The sequence below is a fragment of the Ambystoma mexicanum genome, chromosome 9 (assembly GCF_040938575.1).
Source record: "Ambystoma mexicanum isolate Mex_15411 chromosome 9, UKY_AmexF1_1, whole genome shotgun sequence".
In the NCBI taxonomy this organism is placed as follows: Eukaryota; Metazoa; Chordata; class Amphibia; order Caudata; family Ambystomatidae; genus Ambystoma; species Ambystoma mexicanum.
The window spans coordinates 846361923-846377003 of NC_090931.1; the positions used below are offsets into that span (position 1 = coordinate 846361923).

The window sequence follows — 15081 nt, forward strand, 5'->3', positions numbered from 1 at the left end:
TATTGAAATGACAGAACAGACACTAGGCACTATTGAAATGACAGGGCAGGGCAGACCCTAGGCACTATTGAAATGACAGAGCAGACACTAGGCACTATTGAAATGACAGGGCAGGGCAGACCCTAGGCACTATTGAAATGACAGTGCACATCCTAGGCACTATTGAAATGACAGAGCAGATCCTAGGCACTATTGAAATGACAGAGCAGACCCTAGGCACTATTGAGCAGACCCTAGGCACTATTGAAATGACAGAGCAGATCCTAGGCACTATTGAAATGACAGGGCAGGGCAGACCCTAGGCACTATTGAAATGACAGTGCACATCCTAGGCACTATTGAAATGACAGAGCAGACCCTAGGCACTATTGAAATGACAGAGCAGACCCTAGGCACTATTGAGCAGACCCTAGGCACTATTGAAATGACAGAGCAGACACTAGGCACTATTCAAATGACAGAGCAGACACTAGGCACTATTGAAATGACAGTGCACATCCTAGGCACTATTGAAATGACAGTGCACATCCTAGGCACTATTGAAATGACAGAGCACATCCTAGGCACTATTGAAATGACAGAGCACATCCTAGGCACTAATGAAATGACAGAGCAGACACTAGGCACTATTGAAATGACAGGGCAGGGCAGACCCTAGGCACTATTGAAATGACAGAGCACATCCTAGGCACTATTGAAATGACAGAGCACATCCTAGGCACTAATGAAATGACAGAGCAGACACTAGGCACTATTGAAATGACAGGGCAGGGCAGACCCTAGGCACTATTGAAATGACAGAGCAGATCCTAGGCACTATTGAAATGACAGAGCACATCCTAGGCACTAATGAAATGACAGAGCAGACACTAGGCACTATTGAAATGACAGGGCAGGGCAGACCCTAGGCACTATTGAAATGACAGAGCAGATCCTAGGCACTATTGAAATGACAGAGCAGACCCTAGGCACTATTGAGCAGACCTTAGGCACTATTGAAATGACAGTGCACATCCTAGGCACTATTGAAATGACAGAGCAGATTCTAGGCACTATTGAAATGACAGAGCAGACCCTAGGCACTATTGAGCAGACCCTAGGCACTATTGAAATGACAGTGCACATCCTAGGCACTATTGAAATGACAGAGCAGATCCTAGGCACTATTGAAATGACAGGGCAGGGCAGACCCTAGGCACTATTGAGCAGACCCTAGGCACTATTGAAATGACAGAGCAGACCCTAGGCACTATTGAGCAGACCCTAGGCACTATTGAAATGACAGAGCAGACCCTAGGCACTATTGAGCAGACCCTAGGCACTATTGAAATGACAGTGCACATCCTAGGCACTATTGAAATGACAGAGCAGACACTAGGCACTATTGAAATGACAGGGCAGGGCAGACCCTAGGCACTATTGAAATGACAGTGCACATCCTAGGCACTATTGAAATGACAGAGCAGATCCTAGGCACTATTGAAATGACAGAGCAGACCCTAGGCACTATTGAGCAGACCCTAGGCACTATTGAAATGACAGAGCAGATCCTAGGCACTATTGAAATGACAGGGCAGGGCAGACCCTAGGCACTATTGAAATGACAGTGCACATCCTAGGCACTATTGAAATGACAGAGCAGACCCTAGGCACTATTGAAATGACAGAGCAGACCCTAGGCACTATTGAGCAGACCCTAGGCACTATTGAAATGACAGAACAGACACTAGGCACTATTCAAATGACAGAGCAGACACTAGGCACTATTGAAATGACAGAGCAGACCCTAGGCACTATTGAAATGACAGAGCAGACCCTAGGCACTATTGAGCAGACCCTAGGCACTATTGAAATGACAGAGCAGACACTAGGCACTATTGAAATGACAGAGCAGACACTAGGCACTATTGAAATGACAGTGCACATCCTAGGCACTATTGAAATGACAGAGCAGACCCTAGGCACTATTGAAATGACAGAGCAGACCCTAGGCACTATTGAGCAGACCCTAGGCACTATTGAAATGACAGAGCAGACACTAGGCACTATTGAAATGACAGAGCAGACACTAGGCACTATTGAAATGACAGTGCACATCCTAGGCACTATTGAAATGACAGTGCACATCCTAGGCACTATTGAAATGACAGAGCACATCCTAGGCACTATTGAAATGACAGAGCACATCCTAGGCACTAATGAAATGACAGAGCAGACACTAGGCACTATTGAAATGACAGGGCAGGGCAGACCCTAGGCACTATTGAAATGACAGAGCACATCCTAGGCACTATTGAAATGACAGAGCAGACCCTAGGCACTATTGAGCAGACCCTAGGCACTATTGAAATGACAGAGCACATCCTAGGCACTATTGAAATGACAGAGCACATCCTAGGCACTAATGAAATGACAGAGCAGACACTAGGCACTATTGAAATGACAGGGCAGGGCAGACCCTAGGCACTATTGAAATGACAGAGCACATCCTAGGCACTATTGAAATGACAGAGCAGACCCTAGGCACTATTGAGCAGACCCTAGGCACTATTGAAATGACAGAGCAGACACTAGGCACTATTGAAATGACAGAGCAGACACTAGGCACTATTGAAATGACAGTGCACATCCTAGGCACTATTGAAATGACAGTGCACATCCTAGGCACTATTGAAATGACAGAGCACATCCTAGGCACTATTGAAATGACAGAGCACATCCTAGGCACTAATGAAATGACAGAGCAGACACTAGGCACTATTGAAATGACAGGGCAGGGCAGACCCTAGGCACGATTGAAATGACAGAGCACATCCTAGGCACTATTGAAATGACAGAGCAGACCCTAGGCACTATTGAGCAGACCCTAGGCACTATTGAAATGACAGAGCACATCCTAGGCACTATTGAAATGACAGAGCACATCCTAGGCACTAATGAAATGACAGAGCAGACAGTAGGCACTATTGAAATGACAGGGCAGGGCAGACCCTAGGCACTATTGAAATGACAGAGCACATCCTAGGCACTATTGAAATGACAGAGCACATCCTAGGCACTAATGAAATGACAGAGCAGACACTAGGCACTATTGAAATGACAGGGCAGGGCAGACCCTAGGCACTATTGAAATGACAGAGCAGATCCTAGGCACTATTGAAATGACAGAGCACATCCTAGGCACTAATGAAATGACAGAGCAGACACTAGGCACTATTGAAATGACAGGGCAGGGCAGACCCTAGGCACTATTGAAATGACAGAGCAGGGCAGACCCTAGGCACTATTGAAATGACAGAGCAGATCCTAGGCACTATTGAAATGACAGAGCACATCCTAGGCACTAATGAAATGACAGAGCAGATCCTAGGCACTATTGAAATGACAGAGCACATCCTAGGCACTATTGAAATGACAGAGCACATCCTAGGCACTAATGAAATGACAGAGCAGACACTAGGCACTATTGAAATGACAGGGCAGGGCAGACCCTAGGCACTATTGAAATGACAGAGCAGATCCTAGGCACTATTGAAATGACAGAGCACATCCTAGGCACTAATGAAATGACAGAGCAGATCCTAGGCACTATTGAAATGACAGAGCACATCCTAGGCACTATTGAAATGACAGAGCACATCCTAGGCACTATTGAAATGACAGAGCACATCCTAGGCACTAATGAAATGACAGAGCAGACCCTAGGCACTATTGAGCAGACCCTAGGCACTATTGAAATGACAGAGCAGACCCTAGGCACTATTGAGCAGACCCTAGGCACTATTGAAATGACAGAACAGACACTAGGCACTATTCAAATGACAGAGCAGACACTAGGCACTATTGAAATGACAGAGCAGACCCTAGGCACTATTGAAATGACAGAGCAGACCCTAGGCACTATTGAGCAGACCCTAGGCACTATTGAAATGACAGAGCAGACACTAGGCACTATTGAAATGACAGAGCAGACACTAGGCACTATTGAAATGACAGTGCACATCCTAGGCACTATTGAAATGACAGAGCAGACCCTAGGCACTATTGAAATGACAGAGCAGACCCTAGGCACTATTGAGCAGACCCTAGGCACTATTGAAATGACAGAGCAGACACTAGGCACTATTGAAATGACAGAGCAGACACTAGGCACTATTGAAATGACAGTGCACATCCTAGGCACTATTGAAATGACAGTGCACATCCTAGGCACTATTGAAATGACAGAGCACATCCTAGGCACTATTGAAATGACAGAGCACATCCTAGGCACTAATGAAATGACAGAGCAGACACTAGGCACTATTGAAATGACAGGGCAGGGCAGACCCTAGGCACTATTGAAATGACAGAGCACATCCTAGGCACTATTGAAATGACAGAGCAGACCCTAGGCACTATTGAAATGACAGAGCACATCCTAGGCACTATTGAAATGACAGAGCAGACCCTAGGCACTATTGAAATGACAGAGCACATCCTAGGCACTATTGAAATGACAGAGCACATCCTAGGCACTATTGAAATGACAGAGCACATCCTAGGCACTAATGAAATGACAGAGCAGACACTAGGCACTATTGAAATGACAGGGCAGGGCAGACCCTAGGCACTATTGAAATGACAGAGCACATCCTAGGCACTATTGAAATGACAGAGCACATCCTAGGCACTAATGAAATGACAGAGCAGACACTAGGCACTATTGAAATGACAGGGCAGGGCAGACCCTAGGCACTATTGAAATGACAGAGCACATCCTAGGCACTATTGAAATGACAGAGCACATCCTAGGCACTAATGAAATGACAGAGCAGACACTAGGCACTATTGAAATGACAGGGCAGGGCAGACCCTAGGCACTATTGAAATGACAGTGCACATCCTAGGCACTATTGAAATGACAGAGCAGACCCTAGGCACTATTGAAATGACAGAGCAGACCCTAGGCACTATTGAGCAGACCCTAGGCACTATTGAAATGACAGAGCACATCCTAGGCACTATTGAAATGACAGAGCACATCCTAGGCACTATTGAAATGACAGAGCACATCCTAGGCACTAATGAAATGACAGAGCAGACACTAGGCACTATTGAAATGACAGGGCAGGGCAGACCCTAGGCACTATTGAAATGACAGAGCACATCCTAGGCACTATTGAAATGACAGAGCACATCCTAGGCACTAATGAAATGACAGAGCAGACACTAGGCACTATTGAAATGACAGGGCAGGGCAGACCCTAGGCACTATTGAAATGACAGAGCACATCCTAGGCACTATTGAAATGACAGAGCACATCCTAGGCACTAATGAAATGACAGAGCAGACACTAGGCACTATTGAAATGACAGGGCAGGGCAGACCCTAGGCACTATTGAAATGACAGTGCACATCCTAGGCACTATTGAAATGACAGAGCAGACCCTAGGCACTATTGAAATGACAGAGCAGACCCTAGGCACTATTGAGCAGACCCTAGGCACTATTGAAATGACAGAGCAGACACTAGGCACTATTGAAATGACAGAGCAGACACTAGGCACTATTGAAATGACAGTGCACATCCTAGGCACTATTGAAATGACAGTGCACATCCTAGGCACTATTGAAATGACAGAGCACATCCTAGGCACTATTGAAATGACAGAGCACATCCTAGGCACTAATGAAATGACAGAGCAGACACTAGGCACTATTGAAATGACAGGGCAGGGCAGACCCTAGGCACTATTGAAATGACAGAGCACATCCTAGGCACTATTGAAATGACAGAGCAGACCCTAGGCACTATTGAGCAGACCCTAGGCACTATTGAAATGACAGAGCACATCCTAGGCACTATTGAAATGACAGAGCACATCCTAGGCACTAATGAAATGACAGAGCAGACAGTAGGCACTATTGAAATGACAGGGCAGGGCAGACCCTAGGCACTATTGAAATGACAGAGCACATCCTAGGCACTATTGAAATGACAGAGCACATCCTAGGCACTAATGAAATGACAGAGCAGACACTAGGCACTATTGAAATGACAGGGCAGGGCAGACCCTAGGCACTATTGAAATGACAGAGCAGATCCTAGGCACTATTGAAATGACAGAGCACATCCTAGGCACTAATGAAATGACAGAGCAGACACTAGGCACTATTGAAATGACAGGGCAGGGCAGACCCTAGGCACTATTGAAATGACAGAGCAGGGCAGACCCTAGGCACTATTGAAATGACAGAGCAGATCCTAGGCACTATTGAAATGACAGAGCACATCCTAGGCACTAATGAAATGACAGAGCAGATCCTAGGCACTATTGAAATGACAGAGCACATCCTAGGCACTATTGAAATGACAGAGCACATCCTAGGCACTAATGAAATGACAGAGCAGACACTAGGCACTATTGAAATGACAGGGCAGGGCAGACCCTAGGCACTATTGAAATGACAGAGCAGATCCTAGGCACTATTGAAATGACAGAGCACATCCTAGGCACTAATGAAATGACAGAGCAGATCCTAGGCACTATTGAAATGACAGAGCACATCCTAGGCACTAATGAAATGACAGAGCACATCCTAGGCACTATTGAAATGACAGAGCACATCCTAGGCACTAATGAAATGACAGAGCACATCCTAGGCACTATTGAAATGACAGAGCACATCCTAGGCACTATTGAAATGACAGAGCACATCCTAGGCACTAATGAAATGACAGAGCAGACACTAGGCACTATTGAAATGACAGGGCAGGGCAGACCCTAGGCACTATTGAAATGACAGAGCAGATCCTAGGCACTATTGAAATGACAGAGCACATCCTAGGCACTAATGAAATGACAGAGCAGATCCTAGGCACTATTGAAATGACAGAGCACATCCTAGGCACTAATGAAATGACAGAGCACATCCTAGGCACTAATGAAATGACAGAGCACATCCTAGGCACTATTGAAATGACAGAGCACATCCTAGGCACTAATGAAATGACAGAGCACATCCTAGGCACTATTGAAATGACATCCGGAATTATCGTGGACTGCTGCTCACACACCAGACAGACAACACAGTCCATATTTGGTGATTTTCGGCTATGCTTATGAGACTGGTGTATATCGTGGTTTGGGCACTGAACATTATTGAAACATTACATTTTAGGATTAGAAAATGCACCCTTTCTGACTGTTAATGTATTGCGTGTGTAAGCTTGCCATGCATTAGAGTACAGAAATGTCACAAGGAATGTTCGTAAAAACAGATTTTGTCTGATGGAAAGGAAATGTTAAAAATTAACCAATTCATTTTGTTAAAAGAACTCCTGTGTGAAAGCGTCTGGTCACTTTGCTTTCATACATGCCGTGTGTAACACCAGATGGAAGCCTACTGACTGACGTGCAACATTATAACTTTTATTTAAAACATGACTGCACCTATCCCTCAAAACAAAGATTAAAATGTGGAGAAAACACAAGTCATGTTTCCAACAAACAAAACATACACTAAAATAATATGGTTCTTCCAGCATCCCTCCTCAAGCCTTGGAAAGTGGAAGCCATATTCTCTAAGACTCGCCATGCATGCCAGCCATGCTCGTGGTTTCCATTCTGCAGTAGAAAGGGAGGCTAATAACAGCCACGACATCATAGACTTCACCTGTCACAGCATGGCGAACCAGGAGAGCACACATACCACCGAGAAAAGAAAACCGCTGCAAAGCGTTCCATCCAGAGGGGCCCCGTGCCCAACCAACATAAGAAGGGGTGGTTATGACTGTGCCCAGATGCAAGTAGATAGTCAGCTGAATGCGATGTGATGCAAGTGACAGAGTGCCCAATTACAACAAATCAATGTCATGTGACAAGTGGCTGAGACAACATAGGGTGGCACTGAATTCCAACTTAAATGCCATACAAGAATGCCCCTTTACTATACAGTATCTGTCCCATCGCTTTGTATCACAAAGGAGATCTTAGAAACATTACAGCGTTATAAGGAATGAAGCCTGGAATGTGTGCTAACGCTTTAACCACTGAAGCCTGGAATGTGTGCTAACGCTTTAACCATTGAAGCCTGGAATGTGTGCTAATGCTTTAACCACTGAAGCCTGGAATGTGTGCTAATGCTTTAACCACTGAAGCCTAGAATGTGTGCTAATGCTTTAACCATTGAAGCCTGGAATGTGTGCTAACGCTTTAACCATTGAAGCCTGGAATGTGTGCTAATGCTTTAACCATTGAAGCCTGGAATGGGTGCTAACGCTTTAACCATTGAAGCCTGGAATGTGAGCTAATGCTTTAACCATTGAAGCCTGGAATGGGTGCTAATGCTTTAACCACTGAAGCCTGGAATGTGTGCTAATGCTTTAACCACTGAAGCCTGGAATGTGTGCTAATGCTTTAACCATTGAAGCCTGGAATGTGTGCTAATGCTTTAACCATTGAAGCCTGGAATGTGTGCTAATGCTTTAACCACTGAAGCCTGGAATGTGTGCTAATGCTTTAACCACTGAAGCCTGGAATGTGTGCTAATGCTTTAAGCTTGAATGGCCCAATTAATGGAGGCGACTCAAGTTCATGATGGGGAAGGGATGAGCCTGTCAACCCTTTATTTGGTTGTACACCCTCTTTGCAAGGATGAACTCCTGGCAGTAACTGTGCACTATTGATTTTTTGGAGGCTGCCAGCATTCATTATGGACTGCGCCTCCTCATGTTTTAGCAAAGCTGGGCCGCTTCCCCCTCTGTTTCTCCCTATTATACAGCCATCGCGTTACCACGCGGCTCCACGTCACGACAATGCCAGAGGTGCAGTTTGAGCCCTTCAATCAATGCACCATAGTCGTATTATTGTTTGATCCCATAATAGCAGATCAGAGACAGGAATCAGTGGGTGGAATGAAAAGTCATAATTTATTTACAAGTTACATGTACAACGATTTCGTGCTAGCCCTGCAAGGAGAACTGTATTGCAACTCGTAGACCTCAATAGCTCACCAAAGGAACACCAAGGACTGGAAACAGTGGAGTAACGTTGCTGAAAGTGTTGGGGGTGCGTGGGGGCAGGGGGGTCATGACATATGAATGAAAAGGCCCCTGTCGAATGAATGGTAACAAATTGATGTGCCACAAAAGTTGGGGGGCGGATGGACAGACACCCTTGCCCCCCCCTAAAATTACACCCATGACTGGAAACCTAGTGTCGCGCTGACATGGTGCCACTTCATCACGCTCTGCGTCAACCCCCACTCACCCTGCCCTCCCCCAGAACGCTTTCAGGAGGCAGGAAACATTTACCACCCGTTCTGTCATACAAACATGGTTTGGGAAAACATACTGAGCATGTGCAACCCATGAAAGACATTCAGTTGATCCAAATGATTAGTACACGTGCCATAAGGCGGGAGGATAGCTCAGCAGGTTGAGCGCTCGCTGCTGCAATCTGAGCGTGATCTGCAGGTTCGAATCCCGACAAGGCCAACTAAGCCTTTAATCCTTCCGAGGTCGATCAATGAGTACCAATTTCGGTTGGGTGATATTGTATGTAAACGTGTGCTCTGTAAAGCGCTTTGGATAAAGGCACTATATAAATAACACATCATTATCATAATTGAGAACTTTAAATGCATTCAGCATTGTTTCGTTTAAACAAGATCAAGAGTGACATGCCCCCACCCTCTTCTAGCTTCCCAGCAGCCTCCTGGTGGATTGTGTCCCATCTGAAACAGTGACCCGTGATCCAGGGATCAGCACACAGGTAAGAGCATCCTTTGTATTGTACTCATCGGTTTGTTTTAGATCATTTACAGTGTGTCGCATGCTGTCCGAATCTTGCTTCAGGGCGCTACAGGTGTAGACATTTTGTAGCCAATACAAACAAAAATGTGTACGTTTAGGGATGATCCTTTCTAGTGATTATTCATTCATTCATACCGTTACCTTTCTGTAGTTTATAAGTAACCTTTAACTCTGTTATTCTTGCGCTGACCTGTCCCAATGCAGGATACTCTTCCCCTATCCTCTCTAATGTATCACACCTCCATAGCCACAGAGGGAAGAGCGGCAGAAATGCAGCACTAGAAATCACACCTGCACTGCAAAATGCTGTCTATGAGGCTAGAAGGATGATGTGGTCACATTAGCAGACAAAGGTCACTGTGCTGGTTTCTCATCAATCCCTTTTAGAGCAGTAATAAAACAGCATGACCACGCTACATGTTAACACATGCGCTCATTTCCATCCCTTCCAAGAATGAATGATGAGGTAAGATAGCAATGTGGCAGGAGGGACAGCGCAAAGTCTGGTAGGAAAGGAGCATTTTAAGCTTCTTCCAGGCCTGTATGGGTACATGGTCCCCGGATCTCAATTGCCAGAGCATAGCCTCGCCACCAGGGGAGGTTTACCACCCTTCTAGGGCTGTGGCATGTTTTGCGATGGTGCTGTATTTGATGCAGGGGTTCCTAAAGATATGTGGTCTGTGGATTTATAGCATGCAAACCCTCTACCCCCAAGCATTCGACAGACTTGCTATTATTCATCACTATTGTCATGGACCTACCACCAGAACACTTCCTATTTGTTACCCTTCTGCAAATGACCAACATTTAAGGCCATTCATTTCACTTGCATGGTTTTCTTACTGAAACATCAAGCCTTTACTCTTGTAATATCGTGCCTATAGCACTCTTAAAACAGGAAAACCTTTAATTTCTCTCATTTCTATTTAGCATTTACATTCATTTATTCTCATGTAAAAAAATATGACCATTAATAATAGTACAGTGAAACAATAAACACGTCCTAATATAAGCAAAGTATACTTGAATACAATCCAATCGGTCTACTCTTCACTTATTCCTTTCTAGAATGTTGCAGCTTGCAGTCAATAACGGGCATAGCCATCCAAAATACGGCACACTAGAACAAAAACATGTATTCACATAATTGTTAGGAAAGGTGTGACAGTAGTCATGTGATCACACTTCAGCATCTGCAGCCTATCAAAAGGATATAGATAAAATCTATCCAAACCCAATGGCTGCTAAAAATTACAAGATACACGCACTCGAAAGCCATGAAAAAATAAATTAGGCAAAACTATAGCAATCCATCCACTGGTCTCCTTCCCCCATTCATCAGATGTACATATGAGAGTACACTTGACCTGGTTGGAAGACATACCATTTGGGGGTAAAGACTTGGAGATGTGCTATGCCCAAACTTGTACACAACTTGCAGCAATGTGTGTCAAATACCAGTCTTAATAGACAAGACTGGCAAAAAGCACGGTCCCTCTAAAAGAAAACCTGCAGAAACCATGGACAAATAATAGAAATTCAACACATAGTTTCAAAAGTCCAATTCAAGCTTCAAAATTCTAGAAGCAAGAATAAAATTCAAAATTTGAGAAAATCTCAAATATATATAACGTGCATGAAGATGAGATGCTGTGTTCTCGCTCATCTTGGTCAGCTGCTAGTCATCTGGCTTCTGGCCCCTTACATTGCATTCCAGCTCTGTTCCAAATGGACGTAGACCTTCTTGCTAAGAATCGAAGGTCGTCTTACTGGCTCCTCCCGATACCCATTTCACTCTATGGGTTTGAAGTAGGCTTTATCTCACCAGATGACCTCTGTTAGCCTATGCTGACTTTCTCTTCTGACTGTCAGAGCTTCTTATCAAGCCTCTCTCCCCGCACCGTGAGAAGTGTGTCGGTCAGGTCTATTCTTCAGTGATGCTTAAGTCTTTTCTAAGAGAGCACCCTGAGTCACACGGCCGGTCAGATCTCTTTCTTGCAATCGTGCAATGCGAAACATAGGGCGTCATTTCATGTTAAGCATAGTAATTAGAATTGTGAAATGTTAAATGTGCAACAGCATTTTCTGTCTGCTCATTGGACATTATAGTCTCATTACTGTCTATGAGAAAGTGAGAAATGTTGCAAGTGTTTTCTTTTTTCAAGGTTGTTTGTCCTTATTGAAAGAACTGGCTGGCTTCAATTGCTCACCACAACTACGTTTCTTTTGTATTGTGTGATGTTGAAAATGACTAGACCTCTGACAGGCCCTTGGCACATCTTGAATTATATTTGCCAAGTGTTTCAAATGAACGTAAAATGAATGCTAACTTGCCAACAGAATGTTGCTGTTAAAAGCGAGTACGCACAAGTACCACACCACAGCAATAATGAGTCGTACATCCAACTATATACATTTATAAAATGGATAGCACTGCTCAATCAAGCCAAGTGTGTGTGTGTGTGTGTGTGTGTGTGTGTGTGTGTGTGTGAACAAATTGTGCGACATGTGTAACAGCGATAACATAGCAGTTAGCATAGCACGTGAGCCTTTTACTCACTAGCTGTAACATTTTTATAAAATATGTAACGGTGGTGTTGGCCACAATGCTCTCTTAAATCTTGGTTGCGTGGGTTCCATGCTTCTGGGCCCAGATGGAGAAATCTGCATCCCAGACCGGAGGGTCAGCGTTTAACTGATTTGGTTATACTTGTAGTGGAGGAACAAAGGTCTCATTTTGGGGTTGCATTTGGGAGCATCTTGCACAGATGCCTACTGTCTCAATTTGACTTGGCGATCAGGTGGAGGAGGTTTTAGATGATTCTTAATTGGTGTGGTTGGGGAGTTGGCCATTACCACTGATCAATGCATTACCTCTCCATACTTTCTTCTTCAGGACCTTCACAGGCTGCTGGACATGGGCTATTTCACTGCACCACTGCATTTCTCCTTCGGGATGAAGAGCGGAATCTACAATGTCAAAGTAATTGCCAAATGCTTGGACCTGCTCGACAGCAGTTCTCTAAGGTAACCTCCACGGCAACATGGAGAGTGACAGCACCCCCTTTGGGAAATATCAGTGTTCAATAGGCATGGGAGTGAGAATGTGGCTCATTCAGTGTCACCATGTCACTGAATGAGCCACGAGATGATGATGGCTTTGGTCAGTATTCATTTGGTGTATATTTGATGAAGCACTGTCAAGATCAAAGGCTCTCTGAAGGTTTGCCATTTACGTGCCATGCAAAACACTTCCAAATATGAAATACATTAATGAGTAGTGATGATGAGACCCTAGTCATGACCAACCACCTAGCTCTCCAAACTTTGGTCTCCAATATGGCTGCACACCCTATTGGCAACCTTCATGCTACTCCCTCAACCCCTTAACGGTAGTCATGTAAAACTACTCTTCTGAATGGTTCCTCTTTCCCGCTCTTCAGATTCCCTACCTCAAAGATCAGCAGCAACCATTTATAATTCTTCATCATGTTTTTCGCTTTGCCCTCTTCAGCATAAATAACTCAGTCTTCCCTTTGCCAGTTTATGCTCCTCAGCTCAAAATCTCAACATTGACCCTCTTCAGCTTCGTCACCTGAATGTACTCCATAGGCCATATTGCCCCAATTAACATCTCTTTTTGCTCACATTAAAAAGGGCTAATTTGATCACTTCTGCTCCCTAAATCATGATTTCTGCCATCTAGCACACTGCACCTCCATGTTGCCATATTGACTTCCCCTGGCTTCACCCACACCAGGTCTTTAGGCAGTGATATTAGGCTTCTCTCCTCAAAATGTATCATTGGCCATATCCAGCTTCCTAACCCATAGTCTTTCAGCAAAATGATTACTTTTTTTATCCTATTTCTTTTGTATAGCTCAAAACACAGCACTCTTAGGCTACTTTGCATTCTCTTCATGTCAAAACATTCAATTTACCCTCTGGCGTTCCTCAACCGCATAGTCTGTGGAATGGTTATATTTCACTGTGCAGCTCATTGTTTCCTGATTGGTCCACTCCAGATTCCTTCCTCCTGATCTTCTAATGATGACCTCTGTTCTTAACCTAAAAATGTATCTGACCCAGCCGTTCTATCCTAAGGTTTTCAGGTAATCGTCTCATGCTTTTCATTGAAACCTTTCCTCATTGACCGTAACAATTTCTCCATCCTCAATTTATTTAGTCACTGCCCCCTCATTTAAAAAGCAGCCTATTTTCACTCCTGAGGGATCGTACATTAAGGTCTCCTGAACGCCCCCTTCTAGCTTCCTCACCTTAAATTGTCTCAAACAACTCACCATTTGGCAATACTAGCAGAAATGCATGAAAGAGAAGCTACCTATACATAGCTCAATCATCAAACCTGTCAGAGTTGACAGAATAAAATACTACTATCGATACTATTTTATTTATCACTCTTGATGTACCTTAAGCTATACATTTGACTACATTCACAAGGAAAGCCAAACTGAAAGTAGGAAATCAAATACATGTCCAAGTATCTTGAACATAAAAAAGGCGTTAAAGACAGGTGTAAATGTGTTACACCTGTCTTATCACCTTTATTTATTATCTAGTGCTTTTTTGTGGTTTTTGAATAATGACACAGACCGGAATTATGTTTCCACTTCTTTTGCCCCCATCCGCCCTCTTAAAACGACTTGGTTTTACACTACATGACATTTTCATGCTGGTGTAACACCAATCGATTCCTGTGGAATCCGACTGCCTTTTACACCTGCAAAAAACAGGAGGTTACACAGGACTCCTTTGTTAATGCTGCCTGCCATCAGTCATGGGCAGGCAGCATTTACTCAATTTGCATTGCCTAGTGCAAAAGGGATGCATAAAGGCGAGTACACCAGCATTTTACACCTTCCTTTTGCACTTCACAGTGCAAATGATAAAGGTTGAATGCAGGGTTCCTGTTTGTCCTTGAGTGTAGACGTGACAGGTTCCCTCCATGCAATTCATGAATTTGATGAAAATGAGCTAGCTCTCTTGCCTGCTTTCTACAAGATGTTAAAGACTTGCCTGATGATTGTGAAGCCTTCAGGTGGAAAAATGTTCTGCTCTCATGTCATGCCTTTTCTAACCTGTCCTACGTTATTTCCTAACTTTCCAACATGATTTGTCTGTTTCTTTATTGATTAGAATTGGAATGTCAGTGGGTTCTCGACTGGATTGGGGATAGATTTGAACACCATATGAATTAATGTTTTTTCTGAGGAAGATTTCTTTTTTAGTGACATCTGGGCATTTTGTACAACTGTTTCAG

General features: G+C 44.1%; 1 protein-coding gene across 3 annotated transcripts in view; it reads left to right on the forward strand.

Moving 5' to 3' along the window:
- The window catches only part of LOC138488688 (uncharacterized), a 1693320-nt gene that overhangs the window by 138454 nt on the left and 1539785 nt on the right, over positions 1-15081 (forward strand). For all 3 annotated transcript variants that reach the window (XM_069615913.1, XM_069615915.1, XM_069615914.1), the window contains 2 exons: positions 9688-9759; positions 12697-12827. In XM_069615913.1, coding sequence (XP_069472014.1) covers positions 9688-9759; positions 12697-12827 — 203 coding nt within the window. The remainder of the gene's footprint in view (positions 1-9687; positions 9760-12696; positions 12828-15081) is intronic.